Here is a 22,793-nt window from a genome sequence, read left to right as displayed (position 1 = left end):
ACAGGGGTTATTAAATACTTCTACCTAAGACTTAAATGATTTAAAAAAGAACACGGTATTAACTCCAGTGCCTGCTGTAGTTTCATTTTTTAAGACACATTTATAAAAGTGACACAATCATGTGTTCAGTATTAAGGTTAAGCTCATGGATCAGCATTATTAGATCAGACACTAAAAACAAGAAACGAGCTTCATTAGTTAGGGATATATAATAGTGCAGGTGCTATTATGAAAAAGTTTTGAGATTTATGGCGAAAAGCAATATAAGTGTTTTTTTTATTTTAAACTAAACTAACTGAAACATACTTCAGTCTAATCTATATCGCCCACATAAGCAGAATCCGAATGAGATCTAATGCTGTTGTTCTCAGGAAAAGGACTTTTAGCTGATGCATCTTTTACTGCTTCTTCATTGTCTTTCATTATAAAGACAATGACATTATAACGTAGTGTGTAATATAACATTCAATAATATATAATTGCTTTCAATTCTCAGATAAATGTGCAGTTAATTAGAAAATATAAATCAATTGAACAGTCAGTCCAATAATCACATAATCAATAACTTAGATAAACTCTTTCTAGTCTGTACAATATTTTGCAATATACTTAAGTCAACGGGTTTCGAATACACTGTAATTAACCTATACATTGAGGTATAAAGTACAAAGACTGCGCTCTAATCATGTTTGACAAGAGATTCAACATTCGTATGTACCTGGTGGCTGCCCCTGCATGTCCACTGGACCCTGGGACTTGCTACGTGAAGACCTGTGTGGGTCGCCCTGTCTGGAGGAACGCTGGCCATGATGATGCCCAGATGAGTCGCGGGAGTAGTCGGAAGAGTGGTACCCACCGGATCTTGAGTCAACACGTCTTCCTGTAGATGAAGATCTTCCTGAGGGATCATGGCGCATAGATGGGTCTTTGGGGTGCCCCTTAGAGGATCTTGAGGACCTAGGCTCATCTGAATGACGTGAGGAGGAAGAATGGCGGCTAGAACTGCCATGGTGTCTGTGGTCGCGAGATGATGAGTGTCGCCCTGTGTGGCCATACTCATCTTGGGGCCACAGGTCCTCCTCAGGAGGCTCATCATAATCATGGTAGGTGTGTTTGACACTGTGCCGGCTCCTCCCAGAGTGGCTGCTACCGTAGTGACGAGAACTGGAGCGTGGCTTCTCAAACCAGTCGGTTTCTTCTTGGCCCAGATGGTAGGCTTTGGAAACCGAGAGCAGATCACAGTCAATCTCCATGTCGTTCGGAGACAGCGGCATGCAGGCTGAAAGAAGGAAGAAGGCAGGAGGAAGACCAACCGCATGCAAAAGAAAAGAGTGGGTAGGGGTAGACACAGAAAGAAGGGCAGAAAAATAAAAATAAAAGTTTTACATCCATGCACTTAACACTTAAAACATGTAAACTTCACACAATACAAGACAATATTACCAGAATAAAACAAACACTGCAAAACTGTCTGCTTTGGCTGCTGTTTTTGTGTTCATTTCAAATTAAAACCCAGTGACAGAGGAGGACAGATATCCTGCACTAAGACACTGTATAACTGCTCTGGCAAGACAAAGCAGGTATATAAAACAGTCAACCTCTATTTAATTGCTGATTTGAGACAATAACACCTCTTTGACGGAATAAATATCAAACCTATAGGGGGGGACTGTTTTGCAGTGTAGATCCAAACACATGTAAAAACATAAGTAAAGATAAAAACCTGTAAAGAAAAAACAATGCATTTGTGTCGTGCAAAGACCTTTCAAGTGAATCAGAGTGTAGCGAATGACGAAAACGACCACGCCGAAGAACCATGCGAGTTTGGAACAGACAGACGACTGGACGGACAGGCGGAAGGACGGACAGGCAGGCAGACAGACAGATAGCAGTCCACTGATACGAGAGCTCCGAGTGACTCTCAGGATGACGAAAACATTAGCATGCAACAGCTATATCTGTCTCTTTTTTACTTTCTTTTTCTTTGCTAAGTCTAGCCTTTGGGTGGGTGGGGGACGTTTAGATAAACGTTGGGAGCGGTAGAAGGTAGTGAGACTGTGTGGGATTTCATCTCCCACAATTACCTTCGCTGTCTGACACAGCGCAATGATAATCGTCTATAAAGTATGTATCATCCGATTTGTAGACGTGTGTCCGGGGAAGGTCCCTTATGTGGTCTTGAACATCTGGCAGCGAGTGACTGGAACCATAATGGCCATAATAGTATTTACATCTACCGCTGTGACTGTCATACGGGTCGGGACCTAAATTTGACGATCGCCCAGAACCCATGAACCTCCCCAAAGGACTCAGGGGACTCTCCTCTTCAGAGTATTGTCGGGTTGGATGGCGCCCCCTGTAGCCAGATCGATAGGAGCGGTCGTCCCTCTCATAGGATCGGCTGCGATACCCGGAGTAGTCCCTGGCTGAGATCTTGTCCATGCCGTAGCCAGTGGAGCGGGAACGGCCAGTGGAGGTGTAGTAAATTCGATCGTCCTCATCCACCGTCATACTATAGTATCGACTACCATGAGTGGTGCCACTGCCACTGTCGTAAGCACTCCTCTTAAAACCGTAATCCTCGATCAGCTGGCGTCCTCGAATGTGAGAGGAGGGGTAAGCCGCACCTGTCACTGAGGAATAGGAGGCCAGGTCTGCCTCCACATCCCGTGCCTCCTCAATCGGGGAAAACTTGGAGATTTTTTGCTCCATACTCCCCAGCTTCCTGTGCTTGCTGCGCTTGGATGACATGACAGCAGGAGCCAGAAGGGTTCTGGAGGACGGTGAAGGTTTCTGTACCCCAGAGCGGATGCTGCCATGTTTGTAGTCGAAGTCATAGAAATAGGGGGATCCCCCACCCATGCTAGCGCTGCTGCTGCCCCCTAGAGGTCCGTGCCTGTAGCTGCTCTTACCCCTGCCATGGTGGTCGTACAGCTCTTCCTGCATCGCTGCTTCCTCCTCGGGTGCCCTGCCATAAGAGGAGCTGCCAGTTCCCCCACGCGTCGTGCCAGTGGTGCTGCTGTGGCTGTGGATGTCGCCCGGGTAACGCCCACTGCCGCCATGATGCATCATGTCCCCTGTCATCGTGCCCAGCCCATCTTTTGCCGTCAGCTCGCTAACATCATCTATCATCATGTAGTTCCTCGGAATGTTTTGCTCTAAACCAGGAGCCCCATACATCCCATCTGCTGTGCTGTAGGTGGAAGGACTGTCTACAGAGTGCCCGTAGGCATTGGACACAGTGGAAGTATACTGTCCATATGAGCTGGCTGTGGTGGTGGTGTAGCCATAAGTATTAGCAGTAGTTGTGGTATACTGGCCGTATGAACTTGTGGTAGTGGAAGTATATTGGCCATATGTACTGGGGGGCATTGTTGAGTACCCACCGTAGCTGCTGGACACCGGTGCTGACCCATAGGGCCCATACGAGCTTGCCATTGTTGTTGCTGCAGTGTACTGAGCATAGGATGGGGCTCCACTGGAATAGGTAGCATCCTGAGCAGTAGTGGTAACCACAACAGTAGGGTTGCTAATAGTCTCATAGTTGGTGGGCATCTTGTGCTCTAGATCGGCCAATGAAGTCTGCCTCGGTCTTCCTGGATGAACTGTGAGGATATCAACTTGGGGCTGACCAGGGTATGGTGTGGTCTGGCTGGGGTAGGAGGACACAGCGCTGGGATAGGGTGAGCTGTGGGTGGGGTATGGTGGCTGACCGGGTGGTGCTGGCCCAAAACCTGTATGCCCTGGCTGAGGCTGAGGCTGAGGTGCAGCTGGTAACCCCATGTCTGTCTGGGGGTATGGGGGCTGAGTTTGGGGGTAGGTGTGAGAAGGATATGAGGTTTGAGGTTGATAGGTAGGTCCAGGAGGGGGAGCATGGGTTTGAAGGGGAGTGGGTTGTGGCAGTGCCTGTGACTGTGACACTGTTGGGTAGGGAGGCTGGTTGAATGTTGCAGACTGGTATGGTACACTTGGTTGCTGAGATGGAGCTGCTGGTTGGCTTTGGGGGTACTGACAAGAAAGGAAGGACGAGGTGGGTGGGTATTGGGCTGCGGTGTTGAGGTCACTGGTGAACTGGCTGAGAGGGGCGGTGCTTGGTCTGGTTGTTAGTAGCCCATTACTCTCATGTGACGCAGCTGCAGCTGCTAAACGTAAGTTATTCAACTCACTATCAGACATATAGTCCCTGGTGTCCCCCATACACCTCAGGTAGGCAATATCCCTTCTCTCCCTCTCCTTGACCAATGTCTCCTTCCTTTGGTGGATCCCCAGCTCAAGGTATCTCAGCTTAGCATCAATTTCTTTCTCTTCTTCCTCTAGTTCAGCTTGCTGCTTTCTCAGCTTGGTTGACTCTTGCTCCACGGCCTTGAGCTCATGGGTGAGGTCTTTGAGGAGGCTGGCTTTCGCAGCCAGGCCAGACCTGGAGCTGGGCTTGAGGCTGGGCACGGAGGGCAGGTAGACCTGTTGGAGGGCTGGTGTCATCATGGGCAGGTGAGCTGATGTAACAGTCTCGTCTGGAGGAGGGCTAGGCAGGGTTCGCTTGACCTTGCGGAGCAGTGAGCTCTGCTGTAGGGCTGCCAGCTGGAGAGAGAGAGACAGAAGAGAGAGAAAGAAAGAAAGAGAGACGGGGGAAGGAGTGGAAGAGGAGAAGAATATGGGGGGGGGGGGGGGGGGGGGGGATTGGTGATGTAAAACATCAGATGTGGGGAATGAGGAGATCAGTGTGATAACAGTGGTTAGGAAGATCAATGGAATAGGAATGGGGGATGGAGAAATGGGAGGTGCGTGTGTGTTGGGGGGGTAAGTGAGAATTTGAGATGAACATGGCGAGGTATGGATAATGGGGAAAATCAATAGCAAAGATAGATGAAAAAACAGGTGAAGCAATTAAGCAGAGCAGATGAGTGAGATGTAAAAAGGGTTGAGGAAACAAATAAGGTAAAATAAAATAAAATAAAATAAGAAAAATAAATTAATGTACAGGGTTATAGGTAAAGGGAGAGAGTTGGCGGGAGAGATGACATGCACAAAATATGAGTAGAAGAGGAGGAAGGGAGGAAGAAAAACTCAAAAAGAGAAAAAAAGGGGTCAAAGAACAGAAGAAACAAGGAAAGGACGCAACGACAGGGCCATATAAGGGAGACAAAGGAAACACACATAGACAAAAGGACAAAGACAACAGGAAACAAGAGTGGAGTTTGTGTTAGCAGACATACAAAAACAGTGAAATGAGTGGCAACTGTGATAGAGTATTCCATTAATTTAATAGCTACTAATGCAATGAATTTCTCTTTCTTTTTTTGTTTTTACAGTTTTGAGTTGATATTTTCAGAAATTTGGGATTTATACCTTTATCTTAATATTTTCTTAATAATTTGTTAATTCTTATAAAATAATTAGTAATGATGAGACCAGTAAACAACCTAAGTTTAATTAAAGGTTGTGGAGACAGCATGTAGTTTTGTTATGCTAAAATCTATATTCTTACTTAGAATGCACCATGGAATAACAAAAAACCCCAACATAATAGGCATATGAAGTACAGTATAATGAAGCAAATGAATATACTGGAAGATATAGCTGGATTTAAAGGCTGGCTAAATGAACCACCATGGCTTTTACAATTTTCCACTGTAAAATCTACTAAAAATAGAGAACAAAAATTAGGATTATCATTGATTTTTGATTTAGCTGTAAATTTTGACTGCTTAATATTGAATTAATAAAATGCTGAATTTGTGTGGGCTTCCCTGTCAAAACCAGTCAATGATGTGACCATCAAAATAATCTGTGTTTATCTTTGTCTTTATACTGTGTGTAAATAATATATCATCCCATTTGTTCCTACCAAACATATATTGAAATTGTAAATAGATCATAGTGTGTTGTGTGTTATTTTTCATTTCAGTCTGTGTGTAGGCGGAAGCATAAAGAGAAATCCCCTCTGGGACCTATTATTTTCACAATCCTAACATGGAGGCAGTGAAAAATACACTATGAAACACTTTTCAAAGGGTCAGAAGAATACAATGATATATATATATATATATATATATATATATATATATATATATATATGTAAATAGGTACAGTTGGGGTCAGAATGACATTTTAGAGGATGAATGTCATTTTGGATTTTCTCTTTCTACAAAAGATCTAGACAAAGACCCAAACTTAACCCTGAAAATGAAAGGAAATATCGCTATGAACTGAGAGAGTGCTTACTGCGAAAGAAAATATCCCTGCTTCAAAATCTTAGCCTTCAAACAAGACTGAAACTTCCAAATCCTTTCTGGAGAAAAGCTTTAGGGTCAGTCGAGACAAAGATTGAGCTGTTTGGCCGCAATCGCTACAGGTTTGTTTGGGCGAGTAAAATTCAGGAGTTCCGATCTAGGAAAACAGTGCCGACTGCAAAGCATGGTGGTGGTAGCATCATGTTTTGGGGCTGTTTTGCTGCCAGTTGTGCTGGTACATTGCATAAAGTGGATGGTATAATGAAGAAGGAGGACTACCTCCAAACTCTTCAACTTCACCAATGGTTCAATGGTTGATTAACATTAAGCTTCTGGTATGTCCTATGTCTGAAAATTTTTGGACTATGCTTCGAAACTGGGTCCATGCCAAGAAACCAACCAAATTAAATAAACTATTCTAATTCTGCAAGAGAAAAGTGGTCAGATATCCAGCCAGAATTATGTCAGAAGCTTGTTGAAGGTTAAAAAAACATGCAGTCATGATGCAACCAACTGAGGAAGATTCAACCAAATATTACTGGGGGTGTATATATACTTTTCAATTTTCAGTCCAATTCTTGTTCTCTAAAATCGTGAAAGATGTATGATGTATAATCATTTTACTGAATTCAACAAAATCAATAAAAGCCCCAACTTATACATTTGCATAAATCCATGACTAGCATATGTAAACTTCTGACCTCAACCATACATCACAGCATTAAAAAAAAAAAAAAAACAATAACTCTCACCCAGGGAAAACCGGATGGGTAGTTGTTGTTACCCAAAACAAGTTAAGTAACATCTTTGCCACATTTCAACAGAGTTGAAAGTTGGTTGAAAATTGAGAGGTGAAGAGTTGTTCTTAGGGTATTAGGGTGTGTGTCTTTGGCTTTACTAGGGTAGATTTTACACTCATTGACACCAGCTGTCATTGTTAGGACAATTTGGCTGAAACAGAAGAGTTAAAATACTGTTTCAGTCTGAGCTGCTATTAATAACGTAACATAAACTTCAAATGAACATAATGTACACTAAAGCATTCTTAAGTAATTGCACTTAAGCACAAAACAGTCCTGAGATCTACTAGTCTACAGTCTGTGCACGAACATTCTAGTAGCATCTGTATCAAATGTGACTGTTCACATATGTTTTATTGGTCCTTTTTTTAATTCTATTTTTTTTCCAGACAACCATTATACTGTCATATTGTAGCACAGTGTTTTGTGGTGGCATTAATTAATTCCCTAAGCTATTGTTGTTAATTGATTTTCAGGTATGGTTGTTGAGACAATATAGGTAAGTATGTAATGTCCATTTAAAAGAGTTATTGCTCCTGCTATGCGAGCAAGGGAGTTTCTGTTACCATTGAAACAGTTTAAATACACAGAATGGGTCACAATTATGGCTTAATGTTTTTGTTTTTTACTCTTCAAACCCCAGTAAATAATAGGGGTGGCTGTAGCTCAGGAGGTAGAGCAGGTCAGGCATCGACTGGAGTGTGAATGTGTGTGAATGTTAGGCAGAAAGAACTTAGGGCATAGAACAAAAATGTGCTTGTATGAATGGGTCTGAATTGGTGAATGAGGCATGTTGTATAAAGTGCTTTCAGTGTTCAGGTAGAGTAGAGAAGCGCTATATAAAACCAGTCCATTTACCATAATATGTAAATTGTTGAAACAGCATAGACCTTTATAAATTTAGTCGGAGATAAACTGAAGTTTTGTAGTTTGATCAAATTTAGTTAGTTTGTGGGCAAGCTGCTAGGCTCTTTATCAGTTTTTAAAATCAAGGCCCAGAGTAACTCAAGAGACCTCAATAATAGAGCACATTTTGACTTTGCATGCCAGCTACTGCTGAGGTGTTACTGGTTTCAAACAGAAGATGAGGTCGTAAAACTACAAAACAATAACAAAATCTGAAAAATAATCTAACAAAGGGAATTACTCATCATAGCATCCACATGAAACATTCATAGCACTCAGAAAATGAAAACAAGGGCAACATCGAATGAAAGAAATGGTTTCAAAGTTACACAGAGGCCATTCAGTATTAATGCCCTTGCTAGGTTTTGACTCAAATAAACAATATAAAACTGAGCCTGTTGTTGAGAGCAACGTTATTAAATGTGCTAACTGGCCCGCTGCAGGAGTTTAAAATGTACCAATTTATTTATTAATTGTTAAAAATATTTTTCCACTGTTTTAGTCTATCATTTGATTTTACTGTTTTATATGCGGCTTATAAATCTCTTCACTCTGAATTAAAATATGAATGTAGCATGAAGGATGTAACATATGAAAAGTAATAAATAGTAAGACAAACTTTACATCTTTTGGATACTACTGTAACCTTTGCATACAGAATCACCATCTGTGCATTGCTTTATTTTCAGCTATAAAGTTAAAATAACAGGATTTAATGTTCATCCCACTTTCTTTTCAACTAAAACTTTGACAAAATTTTAGATAATTTTGTGTGAAAGTTAACCAGTGCTGTCATTTTTCCTATAAAATTTGTACTTTTTAACAATATCCAGTGATATTAGTGGTTATCTAGACTGTATCCATCTGAATAACATCATTAACTATAAATTTCAATGGCTTTTAGTGTATATCACCATGGTTTGAATGGCTTTACCTGGTTCTGAAGTGCTTGTTGTTGATACAGGGACAACCTGGCCTTCGTGTGCTCATCTGTGGTGGGGCTTAGAGACTTGGGATCTGACATTGACCTCTGAGTGCTCTTGATGGGTCGGGGCACAGAGGGGTGTCGCTGGGGAGATTCGGCTGTGTAGGACTTCTGCTGAGGTGTTACATGGGCCTTGTTCAGTCGCTCGCTTGACAGAGAAGTCTCTATGAGGCGGTGAGGGGACACCGGAGAGACCGGAGAGTAGAGGACTTGTGGAGATTTGGGGGCTGTTTGCTGCTGGCGAATGATGCTGGAGATCGATTCATTGTGGAGATGGTTGTGAGGCTGGTAATTAATGTCGAGTGGGTCAGGACGTCGGCGCTCAAATTTGGCAGCATTTGCGGCAATCTGCTGCTGGCGTTGCTGGGTGAGAAGGTCAGAACCTGACTGTTGTGTGCCAGTACCGACAGAGGACGAATATGGACTGACTGTGGTTGGTACACTTAGCTGTGGAGCTACAACTCCCTGTGACTGGGCTTCTGGATCAGTCTGGCAAGCTAGAGATTGTCCTTTTTGAGTTCGCTCTGGTCCAGAGATATAGTGCACAATCTCTACTTTGTTAGGGTCTGGTACTGTCACATGGATTGCTGGGGAGACTCTTCCTAGGTGCTCCACTTCCGTCTGGCAAGACATTTCCCTGATTGTCTGAACGCCAATATTGGAGGAAACCATCTTAGTTTTGTCAGTTTTGGTATCAGTAGCTAAGGTGGCTGTAGTGGCAGTGCTGCTGCCAGCTGCACTGGACTCAGAGTGCCTTGAGAAACGCGAGCGCCTTCGGCGGACCGGATGCTCTGTCTCAGCCTTGTCCTCGTCATCATCTGTCTGGACAGAGCAGTCAACGCTGCGACCACGCCTCCTGGTGCGATGACGCATCATGTACCTGGCGATGGAGAAAATACACGAAAAACAAAAAATAAAGAACTATATTTAGGTTGCTGTCAAGTAATTTTGTAAATCTACTGGCAATATAGGGTATGAAAAAGTGATAACTACAATGCAATAAAGTGCTATGAATATAAATTGTTAACACAAACATTTATCCTCATCCTTTTTGAGTGTGAACTTTTTTATGTTAGTATGCTACTGTATATACTATTGTTCCAACCTTTCCTTCAAGTGATTGATTTATTCTACATGGTATTATTCATAAAATATTAATAAAACCTGTTTCTCCTTGGGTCTTAAATTTAATTACAGACACGTGAAGTAAATTGCAAGGCTATTAAAATAACCTTTGCCTATATACACACAGTTTCACCTCTTACACCCCTCCTCTTTCCCCGTCACTCCATACACTCACACACTGTTTACCTCTCCTCTCCATCTTCCTCGTCAGTCTGCACACAGCTATCCACAATCCTGCGGGGGGAGCCGTAGAACACCACGCCATCTCCATCCAAGCTATCTCTAGTCAGTCTGCTCATGGAGCTGTGTTTTCTCATGTTGGTCCTGGCCTCCATTTGCTCCTCCTGGCTCCTCAGGCACATCTCTGACGAGGAGTTGGGCAGAGAACGGGAGCCCATATGAGAGTCTGCGTAGGGGTGCAGCGGCTGTCCATCCAGCTGTACAAAAAAACCATGGGGTTTTAATATTGCTATAAAGCAGTGATTCAAATCAGAACGACAAGGTTGTGTAGCTGCACTTCACAAACACATTTCTTCAAGATAAAAAGGTACACATATCTGTCTGAATGCAGAGTGTCACATGCATACACAGCTTAAGAGCCAGCTACCAATGTTTTTCATTAACCCCACCCCACCCCCACCTGCATGATCTGGGTGACAGCAGCGGTTTTCTGTCTCTTCTGCTCTTCAAGCTGCTGCTGGAGCTGCTGCTGTAAAGACTGGATCTGATCTAGCTGGGACTTCTGCTGAGCCAGCTGCTCCCGCTGTAGAACAAGTTGTTTCTCACGTTCATGCTGTTGCTGCTGCAGAACCTAAACAAAAAGTGTCGGTGGAGATGGGAAGAGAAAGAAGGACATATGGGCAAAAACACAGACAGAGCGAGATAACATAACAGAACAGAGCGTGGAGCATAAGAGGGTGGAGAGATGGAATGGGTTGATGAAGGAGAAATTATGAAATAAGCAAAGTGAAGAATAGTACCAGAACAAGATGAAGAAAAAATTTAAAAACAGAGAAAACAGCGAAAAAGAGCCAAAGTCATGATATCTGGTTTTATTCAGGATGATAAAATTTCTAAAATGTAGCCTAAATCACAAGATTCCCACATGTGAATGTGACATGAAGTCATTCTTGTGCTGATGGATTAGTTTTGACAATGGTTCCAAGTTAGTCAAACTTGTATATACTGCAAAAACCAAGAATGGAGGCGCAACATGAATGAAGTGCAGCATTTACTGGTAATTGCTCTTACCAGTCATACAATGCTCTGCAGAAAATATTTAAGGCATTTCTTTTACTGCTAAAATGACAGGCTGATGCAAATAAGCAGTTAGGGGTTTTTGCTTGCACTGTAAATTATGAGATGCATTTTAAACATTCCAGTTCTAGTTTATTCTCATTAAGGAAGACTTCCACACCTGTTTAACAGACTTAAGTTGAAAGATTTTCAACTGCTTGTTCTATTAAAAAAGAAGAAAATTGTCACATTAGCCCTCAGGTTTACTGTGAAAACATCATTGCAAGGCCAAGAGCTCAGAAAGCAATATATTATAACCAACATGTGTGACTGATTTTCGATAGTTTTGCAATATATTTTGGTTTATTTTGCTTGATTTTTATGATTTTATGCAAATTAGTCCGCTGAATGGAACATTTAAACCACTTTTTTGGCCTAAAAATCAAAGTAATAAATGAAACATGAGACTTTATAAACAGGTATCCTTTTGAAACACACATACAACAGACATCAAACAGACACGCAAACATCATGTGCAAAATTTTAAAAAGCCCAAACAAACACAGCATGCAAACTCATCATTTATAACTAAGGCTGCATAAAAATATTTATTCAGAAAAAAAGTCATCACTTTTGAACAGAATTTTAGCACTACATTTTAAAGAAATATCTTATGGACTTAATGTATCTGATTAACTGAAAATGCTTGTTTAATATACTTTTTAGAAGAACTGCTAAGAGACAGACATTGAAAGACAATATACTGTATAAAAAATTAGCTGTTTTTAATGTGTCTTGTTAAGTAGGCACAATACTGAAACACTGAATAAAAGCATTTTAAATGGGATTAAAAAAAGATAACTCAACCAAATACACCACAAATAACACCACCACAAAACTAAACCAAAAAAAAAAACCCAATATCCAATCCAAACACAATAACCACACAACATCAAACAAGACATTAAGGATCAAACTCTGCATTCCACCTCCTGCTTCTCCCTCTACCTGTTCCTTGATGTTCTGCAGCTCCTGTAACTCTCTCTGCACCAGCATCTGCTCCTTCTCTCTGTGCAACTTCAGCTCTAACCTTTCCCTTTCCAGCTCTTCTTGCAGGCGCAATTGCCTGAGTTTCTCCAGCTCCACCCGCTCTCTCTCCATCTGCAGAAGCTGCTCCTGCTGGCGGTGCAGTCTCTCTGCCTCAGTTTCACCCTCTTTGTGTATGGCACCTGGTGGAGGGAAAGGAGGAAGACCACCTGGAATTGGTAAGCCAGCAGTAGGGGCAGACAGGACTGCTGGAGGTTGGGTGTAACCATGTGTTTGTGCAGGACCTGAAAGTGGGTAAGCATGTGCAGCAGGGGCAGGCTGTTGTGGCTGCTGAACAGTTGTTACTTGTTTCTGTTGTTGGCTACTCAGGTGTGCCTGGGACAGGTTTATTGGCTGCTGCTGCTGATCAGCTGGTATGACAACTGTTCCTTGCACTGAGGTGACCTCTGCTGATAAAGAGGACACTGTCGCACCTTTGCCAAGGTAAACTGGTTCATCCTGGACCACTGAGCTAGTTGTCATGGGAACACCCACTAGGGCCCCTGCAGTTGCTGAGGTTGTTGTGGCAGCAGCACTTATGTCAGTGGCTGATGTTGTTTGGAGAAGGCCTGGTGCTGGATAACGGACTGCAGCTTGTCCAGATAAGGGCATTCTGGGGCTCATTGGTAGCCTGCTAAGACTAGATAGGGGCACTGGTGTCATGTTGGCAGAGAGGTATGGCCTGTAGACTCCTCTTATTAGTGGTCGAAGAACAGAGGCAGGCTGGGTTGTGATGGGAAGTGTAGAAGCAATGGGGGTCTGAATAGTTGAGTAGATCATCCCATCTGAGGATCTAATAGCAGCGGGGTACATGGCTCTTAGACTCGCCTGCCTGGCATTGATAAGATTAGTTAATGCTTGACTGTGAGAGATTGGCTTCCCATCTAATCCAAAGAGAAGGTTTTGCCTAATGCCAAGACCAGCTGCAAGTCTGGAGGCCATGGGCCCAGTACCTCTGCTCAAACTGCCAAACTGCATCAAGTCTGGGTTGCTTCCATAGCGATCCATGGAATTGAGTGCTGCACACATTCGGCTAATCTCCCTTGCAGTTGTGGCACTGTACTGAGCCAAGTTAGCTTCTTGGAAGTTAGCAATGTCACGCGCAGAATAGCCATAATCTGAACTGATGTTGGACAAGGAATTGTATCTTCTGATAGGCAGTGTTTGTGCTGCAATGTCTCCTCCATGCCGTAAATCTGTATAGGAACCATACTGCATCCCCACATATCCTCCATAGCCCTGTTTCATAGCAGTTAGATCCATGGCAAGTTCTCCTGAAGCTTGGAGATGTGGTTCCACTTTAGAATGGTAAGACTGTAACCCAGCTTCAGCAAGGTTTGTATCAGACATCGAAGGCTGGAGCCTACCAGGAAAAGGTAACGTGTAGGCCTTACGCCCATCCATTGGATACTCATGGTACCTTCCAGGTTGTCTTTCTTGGTCAGACTCATAGGTGAGAGGTGGGGCAGATGGAGGCCTTATGCCTTCTTTCTCAGGAGCACCAACACAGGTTCCACCAAATGGAAGTCGATAAACAATATCACAGCAAGCTGGTTGGTTGTCAGGCTTAATTTGGCCTCCTGTCAGATCTACAGCATCCTGTCCTTCTTCTACCTTGACGAGCTGAGTCACAGCCCTGGCTGGGTCTGGCCCCCCATCCATTTGTACAACCATACTATGTGGCGATTTACCCCCTGATATCAAACCAGGAGGACTGGGCTTTCCCTTGAGTTCAACTGGACCAGCGCCATACAGTTCAGGGTTAATGATTGGTGATACAGCACTGACCACAGCTGAAGCAGTGGTTGTCTGACTGACGAGCAAATCTTTTTTCAGTAAAGGTGAGATTGGGCCAGTAAGGTTGTACCTGGCTAAAACAGATGCCTGTTGCTGCTGTTGTTGCATCTGATGGTGGTGTTGCAACTGTTGTTCCAGGAGCTCTTGTTGTTTCTGCAGCTTCTCTTGTTGTTTTTGAAGCTCTCTCTGTTGTATACTGAGGTCTTCCAGTTTGGCATCAATTTTTGGTATTGATGGGTCAGTTGGAGGTGAAACCGGTTTATTCTGGGAGAGACAAACTGCTGAACCCATGCCTTGTCCCAGATCCACTCGGTTTTGATGTGGATCACCATAAACTGTTGGTTGTTTTGGCTGGGTCATGAACATTGAAGCAGCTACGGTGACACTCACAGTGGTTGGTGTGGTGGTTTCCTGTGTGTTCAAGTTCATAATCAGTGGCTGTACAATCGTTGAATGTCTGCTACCCTCTGGTCCACCATGGTATTTTCTGCTTTCTGTGGCTAAGGAGGTGAGATCCATTCCTTGGTCAGTCATAATAATAGGAGCTGGTTTAGTAGCTGTTCTAAGGTCCACAACACTTCCACCATGAATCATATGGCCCTGCTCTACCCTCGAAGTCCCTGGGACTGTAGATATCCTACAGAGGGAGATATTATCCATTGAAACAGACCCTCTGGTGTATATGCTGGCTGTGGTGACCATGCTTGTTCCGACATTTACTTTCTCCACTCTTTGTGTACGATAAAAGCTCCGTGTAGGAGAGTGGTGGTAAGGCGGTGTGTCTGGAGGGCTGCCACATGGAGAGTAAGTATCAAATGTTGATTGGCGGCTAAATCGGGTAGGAGAAGACAGCGGGGAAGTTGCAGTATTGACTGTCGTTGGCCTAGCTGGGCTTGAAGGAGGGGAGTATGGGGCATCCTGAGAGGATTGCTGTCGATAGAGCCTAGGGGAAACTGATCGATGTGATGTTTGGGTTCCCTGAGCCATTACTGGTGAAGTAGGACCAGAGCCTGCTGACTCCATTCTCAATGCTGAACTGAAAGTCTGTGTAGAGAACTCAGCTGTAGCTCTTCTTGAAGGAGAGCGAGTGGGACTCTGCGGTGGTGGTGGTGATGGTGAAAGAGGAGGACTGGTGCTTCTGTAATAAGTAGTATACTTGGGAGAACGGGGCTCAATAATTCTCTCAATAGAAGATGTTGAGCTGTCTCGCACTTGGATCCCCCTGGTCTCCCCTACCCTTCTGGTAATGACTTCTCTTTGACTGTAGGCTTGGGTAATCTCTGCAATCTTGCTGCATACGCTTGAGACTGTAGCTGAAGATGCGGATGTACTACCCATATGCCTGCGACCTATTTCAGACTGAGTGGACGTAACAGTATGGCTTGAACCAGTCTGAGAAATAGTTACTGCATCTCTAGCATAAACACCATATGCTGCAATAGTGGTTGCTGCCACTGTTGGAGTTATTCCATTCTTTCCTGCTTGGGTTTTGAGTCTATCTTTGTGTCCATCCTTTGCAGAATAGTGCTGTGTTACTCTGACATCAGGGATTCGCCCTGCAGTCTCAGCAAAGGACACAGGAGCTGAGATCTGGGTGGGACTGGTACCTGGTGTAAGGAGAGCATTACTTTGCTCTAGTAGCTTAGCAAAGGCTGAGCCTGTATCTAAGAGCTGTTTATCTGGGTAAGAGCTCTCAATTTCAATCTCTACTTGCTCATCTGTGGCCTGTTGCATCTTGGTAATGTTCTGAGATGTTTGTCTAATCTCCTCATAAATATCAGTTTCTGTCTCTGCTGCCTCATTGTCATATCCTGTTTGATCTTGCTCATATTCATACTCATCATCATAACTTTGCCCATTAATGTCCTCCTCATAGTACTGCCCATGTCTTCCATGTTGCTGTTGTTGCTGTTGTTGTTTCTGCTGCTTTTGAAGCATTTCTGCCTTTCTCATCATCTCCTCATAGACCTCCTCAGCACTCTTCAGAGGTTTGGAAGTTGAAGATGGTGCTGTGGTGGTGGTTGCAGTTGTTTTCTCTATCGGGGAATAGAGTGACATGAAGGTTGGCAGATTATACTCACTTCCTGACTTGTAAAGTTTGGACTCATATCCCTCTGCCTCTGAGTCAAGACTTTGAGGCGAATATTCAGAAGCAGAGGAACGATGAAGCTCTTCCATTTCTGCTGCTTGTCTCAGCTCTTCTGTTGGAGACGCATCCTCAATAGGTGACAGATTGCTAGGTGGGGTCTTAGATCTTTCTCTGCGCCTCTGAGCCCTCAGCTCCTCTTTATCTCTCTTGGTCTTTCTTGCTGTACTTCTAATTCTCTGCTGTTCCACTTCTCTCATCTTTTCCTGTTCTCTCAGAAGTTCCTCTTCCTCTCTGAGTTCATCCTCTTCTGAAGAATCTTCAATGGTAGGAAGGAGAGGGCCATGAGAGCGGTGGCGTGCTTTCCTCTGCTGCTTAGCCTCCTCCAGTCTTTGCCTCCTACTGGGGCTACTGTCACTATCTTCCTCCATTGATGAGATGGACGTAGGAGATTGTCCAGAGCCATATGAGGATGAAGTGGGTGGCAGAGTCGAGGAGTAGTCACCACGAGAACGTTCCTCAGGAGATCCTGTCAGACTCTCCATCTCTAGCTCTGGTTCCCGATCAAGGCTTAAGTCGTTTTCATTGCTCAGCTCGATGTCTCGACTGTAGCTATTGGTGTTATTGAGTTCAATTGTTTTGAAGCGCCTCAGACCTCCTTGCGATGCCATCACATCTTCCTCACCCTCTTCTAGTGAGCCTTTATAGACATCAGTAGAGCTCTTAGTCTCCTCCTCAAAACTACTGGAATGGTGCTGAAGGCGTCTCTTTTCTTTCCCTGAGTCAGAGATTATGTGCTTATGGTGGCTTTTCTTGGGTTTCTGGTAGCCATATCCTTCGTCTTCCTCATCTTCATCTTCCTCCATCTCTTCCTCCTCCTCCTCATTGTCTTCATCAGCACTCATCTCCATTATTTGTCTCCTCATGAACTCCTCATCGGTCATCTCTGTGGGCTCAGCTTCCTTTTCTTTCTTTTTCTTCTCCTTCTTCTCCTCTTTCCCTTCCTTTCGCTTACCCTCCCAGTCTCCCCCATCTTCTTCTTCCTCAAGTATATCTTCCAGCTCCTCATCAGAGTCATATGCATCTGGCGGGATTGACAGAGAACGTGGGCGTTGCTTCCCTCTGTCATCCAAATCTCTGTCTCTGTGCTTCCTCCCCCTTCTGTCTGCCTTCTCTTCAGAGAAGCTCTTCTCTAGTAATGGCCTCATGGAGCTTTCCAGCTTGGTGATTTCAGAGGGACTTGGTGGGGAGCCCCGGCTGCTGATTCCCCTTTCACTCAGCTTCATCTCTTCTTCCTGGATTAGACCTGTGATTTCACTGTGGGAGCTGGAGATACCATCAGATGAGTAGCCAGTGTCACTGAGACTCTGAGGGCTGCGTGACAAGTCGTGGGTGCTGTTGTTTTTTGTATCCTACAGAGAAAAGAAAAAAGAAAAACAAATGGATTAGACTTGGGGGAGCTAAGGTTTTTAGTTTTAATGATAATTTATATCAATTTTACAATGTGTTGAAACTGGTCAATAATACCAATCTGCATAAAAATTAAGCCCACTTAAAATCACTTTCTGATTTTAGATGCAAAATTCATACTTTTTTAAATTACAAATAAATACGAGTTTTAAAAATGGTATTTCTTATTTAGAAATTTGCAGTAATATATAATAGTCCTATTTGTATGATAGCCATAATATGGTATGGTTTCAGTTTATATTAAAAATATCATTATGATGCTTGAACCTGTACGCCAAAACTGCAGTTTTCAACTTTCATTGTCTTGTAAATAAAAGAAAAAAGAAAAAAATATAAAAAATAAAAATAAAAATTAATGAAACTGATTTCATATCAACTGGATTTCATTCACGAGATCACTAAATCACCATGAAGACATTTTATGTTTTTCCATTAAACTTAGTTTTAAGCCAGTGGGCTGAAATGGAATGCTTTAGTTTAAATCAGTCTAAAAGAGATTTATTTATTACTACATGCTACTCATGTCTTATAATTTAAGGGACACAATGCCTATTAGAATTATTCAGAATCAGAATACTTTCTTCATCCCAGGTTGGAAATATAAATAGAAAAGAGAACATGTACTGAAAACAAGTAAAAACAAATAAAAAGAGACTCAATGGTAAAATAAATATCAGTCATTACATATTTAGAAACTTTACATTCATATAACACAAATAGGTTTGCGCATACTCATTTTGAATCTAAAGAAAAAACAAACAAACAAAAATATATTACTATCAGGTTCACTAGCATTAGCTAACACGTAGCTAACATGTCTAACACTAAATCCTAAATAAAAACAACTTAAATATAACTTAATTTAAATATCTAAATATGTAATAAAAATTGAGAATTGAGTCAAAACACTTGAATTTTACTCTACATCTTTGAATCTGATCTGATTTATTCATTTGTCTCAAGACAAATAACATTATTATGCAATAATCTTAATGTGACTTATAATTGTTAGGTATGTTGAGCCATTGATGGAAAGAGGTTAGTCAAACTATGTTTTTCATGTTTTTTCCTTTTGATGATGAGCTCAAAGTAAGATTGTATAGCTGACTTTAATATCTGAACAAATGAAAACTCATTCATCAATGGCTCTTAATAACAGTCATTTATAATCTCAAAGGAACCAACCTGGTAAATGATTGGGGAGATGGAGAAAAGGATGGAAAACTGGTAAAAATCATGAAAAGCTCTTAAGGTGGTTATAATGCATCTTTACTTTGAGCTCTGTATAATTTAATTACTTAGCAGCTCTTCAGATGATAAAGTCCAGCGCTACCTTAAAAATGACCACAAGAGTGCTACATGAACTAAGGGCTTGGAGATTTTACAGATTCATGACATGCCAATTTTTAGAAGAATTGGAACAGCAAGAAAAGGTTCTTCCTGCTGTCTTTGTTCTTCAATCTCTGTCTCTCCCCAAGGTAATCCAATGCCTTGCTGCCACTTGCAGCCTCAGCATACTGTGAAATGGGAATCAATGACATACTTTCCAAATCAATATGGACGTCCAACACTTGAGGAAAATGGAACCGATTTAGCTTAGAATTACCTATTATTACATCTATGCAACAGTTATTTTGCCATGTAAAGTACCCATATCTGCAAACAAAGTGATTATCATGTCAGTGTTGCAAGTAAATGTATATGTATAAGCACCAGTCTGAATAGAAATATATAGGGACATTTTGTACAAGAACTGAAAACATTAAATAAGCTTTGCATGGGCAGCACAAAAGCCATATTAACCGAGCAAGAGATACAGTACAAAAAATATGACACATCATGGGCACTAGTCACTTTTAGTGACAATATCATCTTAATAGAGTGTGGGAAAATGAGACAAGGCAAGTATCTCAACCCTCTGTAAATAAGTGCAGAGTCAAAACTGATGTATTTTAGTTGTCACTACAATAATAATAATAATAATAATAATAATAATAATAATAATAATAATAATAATAATAATAATGAACATTCCCATTTTAGAAGTGATCAAATATGACTGCAAATAAAATATGTATCATAAATCAGAAGGCTCATTACAAAGCTTTAGCATTTTGACTCCTCTTTAAAAAAAAAAAGAAGAAAACAACCATAAGTTGTATTTATGGATCAGAGACCAAATTAAAAAAAAAGATTTCTTTTGAATATTTAAAAACAAGAAACATGTAGCAAAGGATCCAAATTAATAGTGGTAAAATAAGAAGTTCAGATTTACTTATCTGAAGTAAGTAACTGAAACTCAGAAAAAAACATTATATAATGTTTACATTGGAAAAAATAAGTATTGAATGTGTCAACATTTTTCTCAGGAAAAACATTTCTAATGGGGCTATTGACATGAAATTTTCACCAGATGTAGGCAGCAATCCAGGTAATCCGCACATACAACGAAATCAAAACAAATAAGTATTTAAATCAAGTTATGTGTAATAAAGTGGAATTACGGAGGGAATAAGTATTGAATACATAAAGAAAAGAAGCATCACGTGGCTGCATGGAGGCTGGAAGGGCAGACAATTAAAAACTTCTCAAGTCAGTCTGAAGCATACATGTGGTGTAAAACGCAAACACACACACCCACACACACTGAGTTTGTATCCAGAAAGGCTAAAAGTAATCCCAACCCTGACCCTTCTCCCATGACTATGTGAATATGGAGAATCAGCTTATAGAAGTTATTAGTTGTTTAGCTGCATTCATGAACAATAGCAATGCAACAAGCATAAAAGCATGGATGTGAGTGACACAGCTGCACAAGATGCTGTAGGCCATCTACAGTAAACCAACATAGTCTCTAGTTAATGTGAAAAACCTTTAGATAACTATACCTAGCAGTTTTTCTGTGCGAAGGACAAGGTCAAAGGAACTTTGGCCTTTTTTAAACTCTAGCTTTAGTGCCACAAAAATGAGCAGCATGGAGAAATCCTCTGCTAAAGCTCTGCAGGTCTGAACCAGAGCGCGAGTTTGATTTAAAAAAACCAAAAAAAAAACCAAAAACATAAATGTGAAGCTGGACCATACCTCAAAAGTCAGTTTTTACTTATATGCGACCCAGATCTGTTTTTTTACATTCTTGATTACATGTAAACTGAGTTCAATTTTATAAATATAGTGTCAAATCAGAGCCAAAAGTAGCCTAATGCCCTGTGGAAGCTGCTATTTCTCAGTTTTGCCTGGGGTAAAATAAATAAATGGTCATAACTCAAATGCAGGTCTGCTTTTATTCACTGCAACCTCAGTCCGAACAGTCAAATCAAAATTCATCACTTCCATGGCCTGAGTGTCTTGCTAAGTCTATCCTGGCATGTCTCTCTAATGGCGATACATCCTGAAATTTTGGAGGAAATCAGTTTCAGTGTAGACAGACATGCCTCAAAACCCTCCTGGCTCTAAGTCTGTATCCACATATTTCTGTACAACTGCACGATGACTTTTGCATTTTCTTTGTGTCTTTTTGCATAGTTCACATTTGAATGTGATATTGGACACATTTAAAAAACTCAAAAATCATTTGTGTTCACTTTTTGGTCATTTTCCTTAGTTTAACACATAAATTGGTGACATGCAAAAATCAGACTTACATCATAGTGCCTGGACTTCTTAATGTCCTTGATCGGTGTGATCTGCTCTCCTTTCTTCTGGGAGGGCTTGGTCTCTTTGGAAGTTTGGTTCTCGGGCTCAGTCTTGAGCTTTTCCTCTGATGGTTTTGGCTGTTTCTCGATCTCAGTGGTTGTTACTGGTGTCGTGGATGGTGCTGTAGTCTTGGTCTCAGTTGGCTGTTTGGCAGCTGCGGGTGCAAACGGGCTGCTAACGACACTTCCCGCCTGTGGCTTCTGGCTCTGTGTTTGGGGCTGGCCTGGCTTGGTCCCTTGCTGGGTGGTAGGTTTGTGGAGGGGACTTTGCTGACTGATTGGTGTCTGGTGTCGAGGCGAGCCCGTGGGTTGGTGCTTGGGAGACGGATGAGGAACAGGAAGTGGAGGCTCATCAAGACCTTCTCCAGACATCAGCCGCTGCGTCTGGCAGTTGAGACATAACCACTCTTTTTTCTGAAACAGAGAGAAGACAAAAAGACAAACATGTAATTTGTTTTGTGTGTAATTGTGATACAACCTTAGCCTTACTGCACCAAAGATCGCTTTATGTGGATTAACTAATATTGTTTCACATTCATAACCTGGTTAATATTCTTAACTTTCAACTCAGCATTCACTTAAATAGCAAACTACAGCAACAGCCTCAGACACACATACACTCACGTACTGTGTACACTGAAAATCTTATTTCCAGACAGAGCTGTCAGAGGTGTAGCGGCTAAACTGAGCTGATGCACGTTTCTAAAAGGCCAAGTCGCTCTAACAGCTACTCCCTGTTTCATCAGATCAACTCTACTCGATTTCACACACTGTGAGCCTGAGTGGCAAAAAATGAAAGACTTGGTGCACAACAGTGTACTTAATCTACCTCGTAATTTGGTCTTCTTCATTCTGACAAAGCCAAACTAGTAGCATACAAATATATTTCGAAAATTCACAATATCATAAACATTACTCCAGAGACGCAACATTTTATTAGAAACTCATCACCTTTCAAGATAATATGACAAAGAGGTATTTACAAATTTGCTTGCTGCAACAGTTTTTCATTTATCCACCTGGTGAATATTAGTTTGTTATTCCCTTCTTCTTAGTAGTGAAGTACAGTAGTGCAAATGTTGGTATTGTAAGTAAATACAAAAACTGTTTTGTCAATACCAATACAGATGCTGATACTATAAAGGCAGCTTAAATAGGAGAGAGCAGTGTGTCATGATTTATGCGACGAATTATCAACAATTTGTAAATGCTGAACACATTTTAATGACCACTAAATCACTATGATTTTTAATTTCACATTAATTATTTAATAAAACAAAACACCTTTCATCTTATTCTGTGTTTTAAAACTGGAGTTTTTGGAGACCCGAAATGTAAATGTACCTGTCTAAAGCACTTTAGGTCAACTTCTGTTGTTTA

The 22,793-nt window shown here is 41.8% G+C and overlaps 1 protein-coding gene across 3 annotated transcripts in view; it reads right to left on the bottom strand.

Moving 5' to 3' along the window:
* The window catches only part of bsna (bassoon presynaptic cytomatrix protein a), a 133,624-nt gene that overhangs the window by 22,383 nt on the left and 88,448 nt on the right, over positions 1-22,793 (bottom strand). The window contains exons 3-9 of one of the 3 annotated variants that reach the window (XM_085443476.1): positions 21,363-21,827; positions 12,291-17,663; positions 10,687-10,857; positions 10,233-10,483; positions 8,871-9,801; positions 2,085-4,578; positions 719-1,216 (exon numbers count right to left, since the gene is read on the bottom strand). In XM_085443476.1, the coding sequence (XP_085299602.1) occupies positions 719-1,216; positions 2,085-4,578; positions 8,871-9,801; positions 10,233-10,483; positions 10,687-10,857; positions 12,291-17,663; positions 21,363-21,827 (10,183 nt within the window). The remainder of the gene's footprint in view (positions 1-718; positions 1,217-2,084; positions 4,579-8,870; positions 9,802-10,232; positions 10,484-10,686; positions 10,858-12,290; positions 17,664-21,362; positions 21,828-22,793) is intronic. The other 2 variants (XM_085443477.1, XM_085443475.1) reach the window with 2 other exon arrangements.

Source organism: Copadichromis virginalis, linkage group LG20, assembly GCF_057382275.1.
Source record: "Copadichromis virginalis isolate Kocher_CV1m ecotype Utaka linkage group LG20, C_Virginalis_male_GT1.1, whole genome shotgun sequence".
Lineage (NCBI taxonomy): Eukaryota > Metazoa > Chordata > Actinopteri > Cichliformes > Cichlidae > Copadichromis > Copadichromis virginalis.
Note: the sequence above shows the minus strand (reverse complement) of the source record. Positions and strands in the feature narration are given on the sequence as shown.